We start from the raw sequence: 11,900 nt of genomic DNA on the forward strand, positions 1-11,900 counted from the left end.
AGACCTCGCATCTAATAGTACATTATTGTCGAGGTTCGGAAGTAGCAACTTGCAGGCTGAGGATTCGTTTTAAACGGACGACCTTGGGAGTCCGTTTAATTGAATCCGAAGCCAGCAAGTAGCCTTCCAGCCGAGTCATATATAGTGCTTTTCTCAAAAATGGTGCAAGAAATAGAAATATTTTACAGAAGCAACGTTCTAATTTTCACAGAAAAAAGTAAAACCATTAAAAAGATTTGCTTGCCGCCTTTAAAAAAAAATGCATTTTTCTGCGGAAAATACGCCAACGTATACTTGGTCAACCAGATCTTTACAGTAGAAAAAGGCGGCAAATTTGAAAAATGTAGGCGCGAAGGGATATCGTCCCATAGAAAATTTGAATTTCGCGCCTTTTTTTACTGACAAGATTTGGTTGACCAGCTATATTTGAGACACCTAAATAGTCGCGGTACCAACATTATAATAATAAGTGCTGATCATCTGTTTGGCTGTTTAATGGACCATTATGGCCATTTAAAGTTTTAAAAAGTTTAGAACTCGTTAAATAATGGAATTTGTTTGCAACATTGCAGTCCCGAAATCGAGACTGCAATGTTTTGAACTCTTTAATTTTTTGAATGACCATAAACTACGAACTTCGCGACCTATTTTTTAACTGGCAACGTCGACTTTGCCGTCCATTTTTGAGAAAATAATTATATTTGGTCATGATATTTTGAGTTTTATTGAATTATATTTGAGTGATATAAAGTTAGAAATGTAACTGTGAAATCCTCGTATTTCAGCCCGTACAAAATTAGAACCTTTTTCATGTAATGTCATTGAGTTTTTCTTTATTGATTTAAATGCCATCTAAATGAGTGGCCATCTAAACCTTACGGTCACGTGATCGCCTTACGCTGTCTCGAGTCTATCATTTTGTCCCCACCTCAAAAAGTGCCCAGCGCCGCTAAAGAAGTTTTCACTTCAAAAATATGCCAGATGCTGAATGGAAAATTTTGATGCCAAAGAGTCTGAAAATATGCCAGATCTGGCATCAATTGTGCCAAGTTGGCAACACTGTCTACACCGAGTGCCGTAAGCCCAAAAAGGAGGTGCTGTACGAAAAAAAAATCGTCCCCAAGTTACATTTTTAATTTGTTTATTGAATAGGTCGGTAAGTACATTAATACAGATGTAAATATGATGTAAATTATCTTAATTTTTTTATTTGACTTCAAAATATATTTGGGCATAAATAAAATTTAACATATACATATATAAACATTTCTGTTAAACAATTACATAAAAATGAAGATAAATAGTAAAAAATATAACATTTAATTCAAAGTCAATTATAGCATAGCACAAAATTAAATATTTTTACACTTACTTGCATTCGAAAACGATCTAATTTCTAAAACAAGTTGACGTCTGAATTTATAAATAAATATAAAAAAAAAATACGACAAAACGCGTCGAGTAAAGGTATAAGCAGTGGCCTTTGTCTTGTCTTGTCAGACATCTTGAACTAAAATGATATATTTTAATTTCATTTTCCATGAGGGTTTTTAAAGAAAGCTGTCGCAGGCAGGACTTCAGCAGCCGCCCTGATGTTGTGAACGACAGTGGCGTACGCTTTCTCTACTATTTTGCAGAAATTCGTTTTCCACAGCTGTTTTACCTCCTCTGGGCAAGATGCATCTGCAAACAAAAAAATACACTCGTCACCGTCACAGTCGTCATCGGATAAATATAACGTTATCGATGAAAAGGGACCTTATTGTCGATGGCGGTTACGCCACTATTAACGATGCTCTGATATAAATACAATACCGCGCGACGGTGTGCGGCGTAAGCGCCATCGACAATAAGGTCCCTTTTAATATATAATGCCCCAAATCGGAGCGGCAAAGGTGTTTACAAAGCCCCCTCCACACTCGTGCACGAACCATTCACGTACATAGTCTGCAGGGGCTTTAACAAAACCTCCGTAAAGTGGTAACACTATCGCACCGCACCGCGACCTTGGTGGAACAGAATATCTTTCTCGCTCTCACTTATGGGTGCGACGCACACCAAGGTCGCGGTGCCGTGCGATAGTGTGTTACCACTTTTATCATTATCAAGGCCTTGAAGTGCATGATGTATATATATTTTTGAGCATCTTGACCGATCCAATATATCTGTTGGCGTATGTGCATTCAAGAATAATAAATAATAAAAAACAGATCCGTTTTAATCGTTCTTGGCTGTGTTTGATTTGAATACTAGATTTTTATCATTGTTCTTACAGTTATTGTCATTTAATTATTCATTGACGTTTGACGAGGCAATTTGCAACATGGCCAATTTCAATGGGGTTGCGTTGTAATTAGTTCCTATGGCCATACTCTGTTTGATATGAGTAGTAATTCATTTTATAATACCTCAATTGCTATAAAGCACTAATAAGAGGCTACGCTTTTATCGCTTGTCGTGTTATGCGTTGCTCTCAGACTTACGTACTTTTGTAAGAATGTGACAGAAGATAGATGGGGATTATCTAAGGGGCTCTATAAACCTCACAGGTATCGCATGCGATTTTTGATACTTTGCGACATTTGACGACCGATATCGTTGCATTACCATCGTCGGCAATGTATCGCAAATTGATTGCAATTATCGTGACGTCTGTGGAGCCCACTCAGCCGGGTTAGCACATGATTGCGCGAGATACTGTCGCGCCAATCATGTTAGGCCTGCTGTTGCTACTGTATAATACTTACTTTACTCTTTGGTATAATATATGTTTATAGTTATAGATGGTCAAGCAAATCTTGTCAGTAGAAAAAGGCGCGAAATTCAAATTTTCTATGGGATGATATCCCTACGCCCCTACATTTTTCAAATTTGCCGCCTTTTTCTACTGACAAGATCTGCTTGACCATCTATACTTGCCATTGCAACTGAACGAAACTGTCGGAGTGCCGATAAGTTGGCAGGAGTTCGTTTCGGGGCCGACTACGTAATGTTCTACTCCCATGGCATCCCTTTGAAGAGTGTAACTGTATGATGATGTAGCCAACACACCTGCAAATTAAACGTTAACAGTTAGAGTGCAATAGTGGAATTACGACAACGTAGCAATTTTGAAAATCTCTAATATCTACAACAAATATTTGAGTTTTGACATGTCCGCCTGCCTGTCTATCTGGCCGCCCCGAGCCCGAGGTATCAATGAAGTAAAAAAAAACACTTCAACCCAAGTGTCGTTGGCCGTACACTACCATCAGTTTGGCGCTGACATAAACGCCATCGAGAACGTAAGTTACTTTCTATATATCTCGCTCGTACTCGCATATTAGTGCGAACGAAATGTATAGAAAGTAAATTACGTTCTCGATAGCGTACATGTCAGTTTTGACACTGTCAGTGACTCATGGTACGGGCTCGTATTTCAAAACGAATAGCGGACATGGAGCATTTTTTGATAATGTGAATATTTACGGAAATTAATGAATCCATCTAACTTCTCTAGCAAAATATGGTCTAAACACTGACTTAATATAAAAGAAATAGACACACAAAGCAGAACAAAAACGTCAAGAAATGTGGATCCCAATGACGTTTCGCACCATTTGCATTGATGATAAAAACGCTTACGTAAATTTTGAGTCAAGATAAATGTTTCGTACAGAAAAGAGCTTAATGTCGTAAGCATTAAGTGTCAAATTTGCAAACATAAGTACCAACACTGTTAAAAAATTTAGTTCGATGGCACTAAACGTAACGTATTTACGTCAAACAACGTCGAACGAGAATAATGAACGAATGGAGTCACTTTAGTATACTTTAATATGTATTACTGTACAGGAAAACCAATTGAAGTAATAAATAAAACAAATTTAATTTAATCGGGAGCTCAAATAAAATTTATTCGTGGTTCAAATTCAAACAAATTAATTTTTTAATTCGTAAGTATACGTTTTAAATACTAATTTCCTTGAAATAAATTCTACTTATTAAATAACTGTGTATTTAAGATCTACATTTACTCATAGCACGGGTGCACGGGGACATTTAGATACTGATTGGATTTTTTTTTTAAAGTCTACCTATACTTTATAAAAAAAATCCTGTGGTTGTCACTGTGTTCAGACAGGTTTATTTAGCATTTACAGTTAGTCGATATAAGCCCTTATTGGTGGTGTATATGTCGAAAACAGGGAAATGGGCCGAACACACAAGTGCCGTTTTGCCTTGTTTAAAACTGCATCATCCCTATCTCTTGCTATAATTAAATAGCAGTCCACTTTGCACGTCGCACAGGTTTTCTTGGAAATCTTGAATTTAAACATAATATTATTCCTTATGAATTCCATATAAAAATATAAAAAAAAATATTGACCTCACATCGACTCATTAGATTTTTGTTCCTTGACATCCCTTCTTTGGTACTAACAAATTAATTTATTCAAAACCATAAAATTACCACCAGATTACATAAATTATGTAATGCTATCCAAAGAACTAACCGAAAGAAATACATTCCATCCTTTTTCCTTGTTTTATCATTGTTATTTTTACATATTTTAACGGCACATTTCGTAATTGTTGACAACTTCACATTTGAGCGTTTCAAACAAGACTAAACGAAAAAGTAATGCATGACCTGTTTTGACATTACTTTTGTGGGGCCATTTTTGGCGGCTGATTGGGTATCCAGTTCTTTATACTATATCAATGGGTCTAAAACATTTAAAAAAAAGAAAGTTAAGTTAAATAAAGACTTACGACGAAAACTATTTGAATATGATCGCTTAAGCCGGTTTTGTGTTATCGCAGTCTCTCTGGCTATTAGTCTAGAACAGGTCTAGAAGTACTCAAGTATAATGAGCTGAGTGCTATCGTCTTTTGTAACGAACGGGAAACTACGGGAAGCTTGGCTGGTTTTTAGTTCAAAACTCACTGTAATTATATAATAGTTGCACACAAGTATTTTTATATCTCTGAAAAAAATCTATTTCCTTGTTATCACCCGTTATGCCTATTTAGCCATAAACCACTTCGTAATGCATTTTTTACGACCTGCCACTGGAATTTTAACAAAACAATGCGCTGTTGTTTCACTCAATGAAGCAATGTTTACATGAGCGTATTCACGTAGTGATAAGTATACGCCGATAACATATCACACAGTCAACTATTTAATCATAGACCATTCAACCTAAGCTAACTTTGAACCGCTTGTGGCAATGACAAAATGTGGCAGCACCACCATAGACGCAAAATCCTAAGAAAACAAGACGTTTTTAAATTGAACATTGCATCAGTATCCCTCTTTCATCCTATTATTATAGGTAATAGTGAGGCCGTGTGGTGGCCGGCTTTAGAGGCCAACCCTCACATTAATTTAGACGGCGCGTGAACTCGCATGCGATTTTAGTTACATTGCGGACTGTTGGTTACGTCGAATTCAACCGACCGATCAAACCCCCAAAGTGAAGAAACTCGCATGCGAGTTCTCGCATCGCCTAAATGAGCCCTAAGGGTGTCGTACGAGGCGACTAATTGTCAGTAGAATTTAAATGTAGTGGAGATGTACTGGATGGAGTCACTCAAAATCGAGCGCTCGTAAATCTCGTAATTCAAAAATCGGCCCCCAGAGTCCTAACCTTCGCACCGAATTGGCAGCGCCCTCATTATCCTCCTAAGGGCCACTTGCACCACTCACTAACCCGAGGTTAACCAGTTAAACATGGAGTTGCCGTGGTTACCAGTACAATTTGACACTGGGTTAACGGTTTAACCGGTTAACCCCGGATTAGTGGGTTGCTGCAAGTGGGCCTAAGAGTACGAATGTACAAAACTTACGTCCATGTGTCCAGAAATGTCCCGCCGCGCTCCTTCCCAGATTGCGGGACACCTGATTGATATCGCCTTCTACGTTCACATCGGCAGATGTCGTGAGCACTACCGAACCAGTACTGAGATCCATTCTAAAATAAACAAAATATGTTTTCACCTCAGTAGCATAAGTTAACCTCGTGCCGCCCAATGTACATTAGGATGTACACTCAGTGTTGATGGAATGTCAACCTTAATTAGAAACATAGTAGGCAGCATTTCATTTGTCTCGTAAATTTTTCGAACAAATGTAATTCAACCCAATTGAAAACACCACAAGATTCAAACTTCCTTGGCTATAATTTTGTATGGTGGGCGACAGAGTCACTCCAACCTAGCCGCCGCCATATGTACAATCGAACTTGAGCTCATATTAAAACGAAATTATGAAATAACATATTATTTGTCACGAATATTCAAGTAAAATGTATCTGGTAATAGTTTCCTATGAATTGTAATAGATATAGTTTTACATACAAAACTTCTATATGACGCTCTATTTATTTTGTATTACAATTTTTAGCTATGAAAACTAGTAGGTACTGGACATAAATAGATATATTTTACGTAAATGTCTAAGTATGTCGTTATAAAATGAGTTCGATTTTAAGGGCTGATTTAGACAGCGCGCGAACTAGCATGCGATTTTAGTTACATTGCGGACTGTTGGTTACCGCAATGTAATGAAACTCGCATCGTCTAAATGAGCCCTAATTGTATGGCAGCGGCATTTTAACGTGTTTGTAACCTATTTGTGTTCGCGCTGTAGTACATGTAAACAGTTGTATGTGCAATGTGCATTATGTTAGGCATGTTAGTTATTAGCACCTTAAATCCAGTAATTTTATACATTTTGCGTTTGCGTCAAATCCGGTAGTTCTGATTTTTTGCAGACTTGTTTATGATGTTGGCGCAATGAATAATCCAAGTTTGTGACCTCGAGCGCCGAACGCAACTTTGTCAAAAATCGAAAAAACCGCGAAAATTTCGTTTTTTTTTAGTTTTGGGCGATTCTAACCCTAAAGGACTAGTTTTTGATAGTACCTTCCTTAAACGTTTTTAAAGAAGACTAAATTTGCTACAATACGAGATTAGAACTGTCTCTGTAGATTGAACAGTTTCCGAGATAAAGGCTTTCAAAATTTAGATTTTTCTGAAATTGAGCTCGTAAGCTAAGTGGGTGCAGTGAGTATGCACTTTTGACTCAGGCGATGCCGCTTGGCACGATTGTTCCTAAGGTCAAACAAAGCTGATTTGGCCCATTAGCTACGAGATCGTACCGTGCCCAAAAAGGGAAGGGAAAGGGTCGGATCCCCTGGTCCAATCTAAGCTATATTTCTTCCTGCTCTTAGCAACTAGAGCAAGTTATATATGATTTTCATAAACGTTTAAGGAAGGTACTATCAAAAACTAGTCCTTTAGGGTTATAATCGCCCAAATCTAAAAAAAATCCGAAGTTTTCGCGGTTTTTAAGTTTTTTGACAAAGTTGCGTTCGGCGCTCGAGGTCACAAACCTGGATTATTAATTGGGCCAACATCATAAATAAGTCTGCAAAAAATCAGAACTACCGGATTTGACGCAGAAGAGCCACGTTACAAAATTCTACAATTTCACTGGATTAAAAACAATTCTAGCACTTTGCTCTCGTGAAGAAAAATTATAGTTCAGATTCAGACTGATATAGAGGTAAATAAATAGGATTGGATTAAATCTCTCCTCATCAAAACCAATCACAAATGTAGCTGCAATATTCAAACCATACTGCGAAAGTAAAACTTTGTCTGTTACCCCTTCACTCTCGCTTAAACCGCTGAACCGATTTAGATGAAATTTGGTATGGATGTGACGTATCACTCTAGTAATGTAAAAAGGTTTATGTATGGTTTATATTCATAATTTTATAGGTTTATAATTTTATGTATCTGGTTTTAGAACCATGTCACTGTAAATAGAACAATTTGAATAACGTTGCCATAGTTGTCTTAAAAACATCCCCATGCATCTTAACAAGACCCTGAGTGTTAAATTTTCCCTGAAAATAAAATTGTGTATCGTTTTAACAAGGTGTTTCTCTGATATATGTATTAGGGTGACCATCATATCTGGCGACCGTGCGTAATAAATACTATGGAAGCCATATGGAAGCGGAATACGTCACTATGGAGACAGTTTGAAGCCCGGGATAGGACAGGGCAGTTTTTTTATCAAGCACCCTCATTAATTCAATCATTAATTGTGACGTTATCTATGAAAAGGGACCTTATTGTCGTTGGCGCTTACGCCATTATGAACGATGCTCCCATATAAATACAATGCCGCGCGACGCTGTGCGGCGTAAGCGCCATCGACAATAAGGTCCCTTTTCATAGATAATGCCCCAATTCATCAAGAAGCTAGTTCGTAAAAACTATAACTTACTTAAGCCTCTCCAACGTTTGATGTCTCAACCCCGTCACAATAATATTTTTATTGAAGTACACCAAATTATCACCCTGGAATGGAACGTCCAGTGCAGGTATGTATATAGGGTCAATAGGCAATATGTTTAAGGCGGGTATTCCGTTATAGGTTTGCCTTAAAAACAACTCCGTGGATCTTTTCAGGCATTCAAGGTCTCCGACGTAACATGGCTCGACTAAGGGTTCTGGAATAGTATAATCTGTTAAAAATCGGGTAAACTAATACATGACTATAATAATAATAAATAATAATTTGAGCCTATATACGTCCCACTGCTGAGCACAGGCCTCCTCTCATGCGGAGAGGGCTTGGGCTATAGTCCCCACGCTAGCCCAATGCGGATTGGGGACTTCACATACACCTTTGAATTTCTTCGCAGATGTATGCAGGTTTCCTCACGATGTTTTCCTTCACAGAAAAGCTAGTAGTAAATATCAAATGAAATTTCGTACATAAGTTCCGAAAAACTCATTGGTACGAGCCAGGATTTGAACCCGCGACCTCCGGATTGAAAGTCGGACGTCATATCCACTCGGCCACCACTGCTATGGGCTCTTTTCTTCTGCGAGATGTGATGTTCGGTATAAATGCATGTTCAAAAATCGAACATCTAATTTATGTACCACATTTCTTGCGAATAAAAATATTTATATTTATATTTAAGAGTTACATGAAGCTACGCGTTACGCCCTTATTTAAAACGACATAATAGGTAGGTACCCTTATCCTCCTAGTAGGTACCTACTGAAATAACATGAAACATGAACATTCAAGATACATATATATATGTGCAGTGGGCCAAGAAAGTGGTCTACCAGTTTTGCCAAAAGTTTCTGCGAGATCCACAGACATAGAATCCGCGCTCGCGCTAACGATCGCTAAGGTTGACAATTGTCACTGACATTCATGTCAAATCGACGAGTTGTCTCATGACATTCAAACGAACCTCAACCATAAGGTGGTAGACCACATTTTTTGCCGACTGTACCTACTAGGTACAATATGGTTTTCATTGCTAGCAATCGAACAAAGAAATAAGAGCGAGTAGAAATTTTGTATGAATATCATACCTGATGAGTTTTTTAAGGCGGCTGATAAAAGGGCTGCGTCGAAGGCCTGAAATACAAACACATCATTACTTCAATCACCTAAATAGTCTAATTCGATCATAGTACTTACACCTGGGAATTACAATTATACGGTACATTTTATTTAACCCATAGCCAAATTTTGTAAGATGAATAAATAGGTCGTAAAGCAAATTTTGTAAATTATCCTGGAGGGGCGGATAAGACACAAGCGGGGTAGAGGAAAACCCAGACGCAGTTTTTTAGACCAAGTGAAAGAAAAAGTAGGGGTCTTGTCGTATCACAATTATCAAAAAGTCAAAGAGCTGGCGCAAGATAGGGAATGCTGGAAGATACTCCACCGACAAGAGAATAACTCTTTTAAGTTAATCATGATGAAAGCAAATTTTGAAAAAATATAAGTAGGACCAACCCCTGGTTAATTTTTTTTTATCGTCGATTGCTAAAAACGTTCGAGGCGCGCGGAAAGGCGATAGCCGAGGCGGTCTTACCCCATAGTAGTACTGTAGCTTACCCCTGTAGCTAAAGATACAGATATGTAAGTAGCATCATACCTTAAAATAGATCTACCATAGTTGTAGTATTGGATTGTTAGGTACGGTATTTAATAGTAATATAAAGAAATTGAGAATCCCGGATATACCTACCCATTAAAATATACCTCAATTACTATTTAATTTTTAAAAGTATAAATTAAACATTTTAATCGACTAAAACTAATTTTCTTACCAACGCGATAACGTAGAAAATTCTATAGTTCATTGTTCCGACTTGTATTAATCTCTGTTCAGTACTGATATCTCTCAGCAAATCTCTCCGGCTTTTATACTCTTTTAACTCACCACTAACCCAGATGCGTTGATTGTTAAGACATAAGTATAATAGGCTAGGGCTAGATGACAAATTTTCATTAATGGTATCTATCGATCAGGTTTGTTTTTAGGATCAAATGTCTATAATACCTTCTCTTTAATACCTTCTACTGCCGCCGCCGCCCTCCTTCAGCATATAAAAGGGCAAAATATCAGGCTGGAGAAATATGGGGGCGTGGGGGAAAGTCACATAGCAACCAGAAACCATCTCCAGAGCAGTGTGGATGGAAGAGAAGACCTGACCTTTCATTAGAGCCTAATTGGACTGAATTAGACTGTATATGGCATGCAGTTAAGGATAGCTGGACCTCAAAAAGCCCTTTCATATGATACCACACACGATAGGTTTAAATTTTTTTTTTCCCATACAAAAAAAAACACTCGACACTCCCCTCCTAAGGGATTTTTTTTAGGAACTGCGGGTCACTATTTTTGTTTTGACGTCTAATATGCGTGTGCGGCTAAACTGTACATCAATTTGCGGTTTTTTAGGGTTCCGTACCTTAAGGGTAAAAACGGGACCCTATTACTAAGGCTCCGCTGTCCGTCCGTCCGTCCGTCCGTCCGTCCGTCCGTCTGTCACCAGGCTGTATCTCACGAACCGTGATAGCTAGAAAGTTGAAATTTTCACAGATGATGTATTTCTGTTGCCGCTATAACAACAAATACTAAAAACAGAATAAAATAAAGATTTAAGTGGGGCTCCCATACAACAAACGTGATTTTTGTCCGAAGTTAAGCAACGTCGGGCGTGGTCAGTAATTGGAAGGGTGACCGTTTTTTTGCTTGTTTTTTTTTGCTTATTTTGCTTTATTTTTTGTTGATGGTGCGGAACCCTCCGTGCGCGAGTCCGACTCGCACTTGGCCGGTTTTTTATGCGTACGGCTTCCACTATTGTCATCCGTTTGTAAGAAACGTGTGTGGATTTGTCCGAGGTACTTACAAAAATAAGTGTAATTGAACCAACGCAATCTAGGTCAAAATCCAGGCCAACCGAACGGCAGGAAGGCTTATAATCCAATCCAAGATCCAAGACCCCAAGTGAATGGGTCAAGTCAAGGGCAATGATGATGGTCCATAAGGTGAATAGTAATTACCTATTTTCATTGGATTCGCATCCAAAAAGGAATTATTAAAATTCCAATGATCACGTCAATTATAAGGTGATTTTATTACGTGATTGTACATGTCAATTGATTAGTTATACGTTTTATAAAACGCACGTGTTACTTTACACGAGCATATTACATTCCTTTTATCAAACATGCGCGGAAATACTTACCGTGTGACTTGCACTCGTGTTACGAGTCATTTTAAGTATTATGACATTAATTGGTAGTTATTTGTTTAACAAGAGAGCACGTACAGTTGTTGCGCGATGGTCATATTTTCCGTAGCAAGTTTCGCGTAGCGCGCCCAAGTTTTTTGTTCCCTTCGAATGTCCTGGCTTAAAGCCAGGCACTAATTAAAATGACATTGGATGTGCGGTATTTTATTGAAGATACTAGCTTTTGCCCGCGACTTCGTCTGCGTGGAATTCGTTCCAGCAGTTAAAGTATAGCGCCTGGATAAAATCTAATAGCAATAATTTTGAGAATAATGCTTTATTGT

At 38.0% G+C, this 11,900-nt stretch overlaps 1 protein-coding gene across 1 annotated transcript; it reads right to left on the reverse strand.

Annotated features, from left to right (window-relative positions):
* Window positions 1-1,531: 1,531 nt before the first annotated feature.
* On the reverse strand, window positions 1,532-8,547 carry LOC134654736 (juvenile hormone-binding protein-like; the record flags this gene model as incomplete). Its single annotated transcript, XM_063510208.1, has 4 exons — window positions 1,532-1,683; window positions 2,920-3,051; window positions 5,836-5,960; window positions 8,288-8,547. Coding segments are annotated over 4 exons (669 nt in total), but the record flags the coding sequence as incomplete, so codon positions are not given.
* Window positions 8,548-11,900: the final 3,353 nt, after the last annotated feature.

Source organism: Cydia amplana, chromosome 15 (genome assembly GCF_948474715.1).
Source record: "Cydia amplana chromosome 15, ilCydAmpl1.1, whole genome shotgun sequence".
Classification (NCBI taxonomy): domain Eukaryota; kingdom Metazoa; phylum Arthropoda; class Insecta; order Lepidoptera; family Tortricidae; genus Cydia; species Cydia amplana.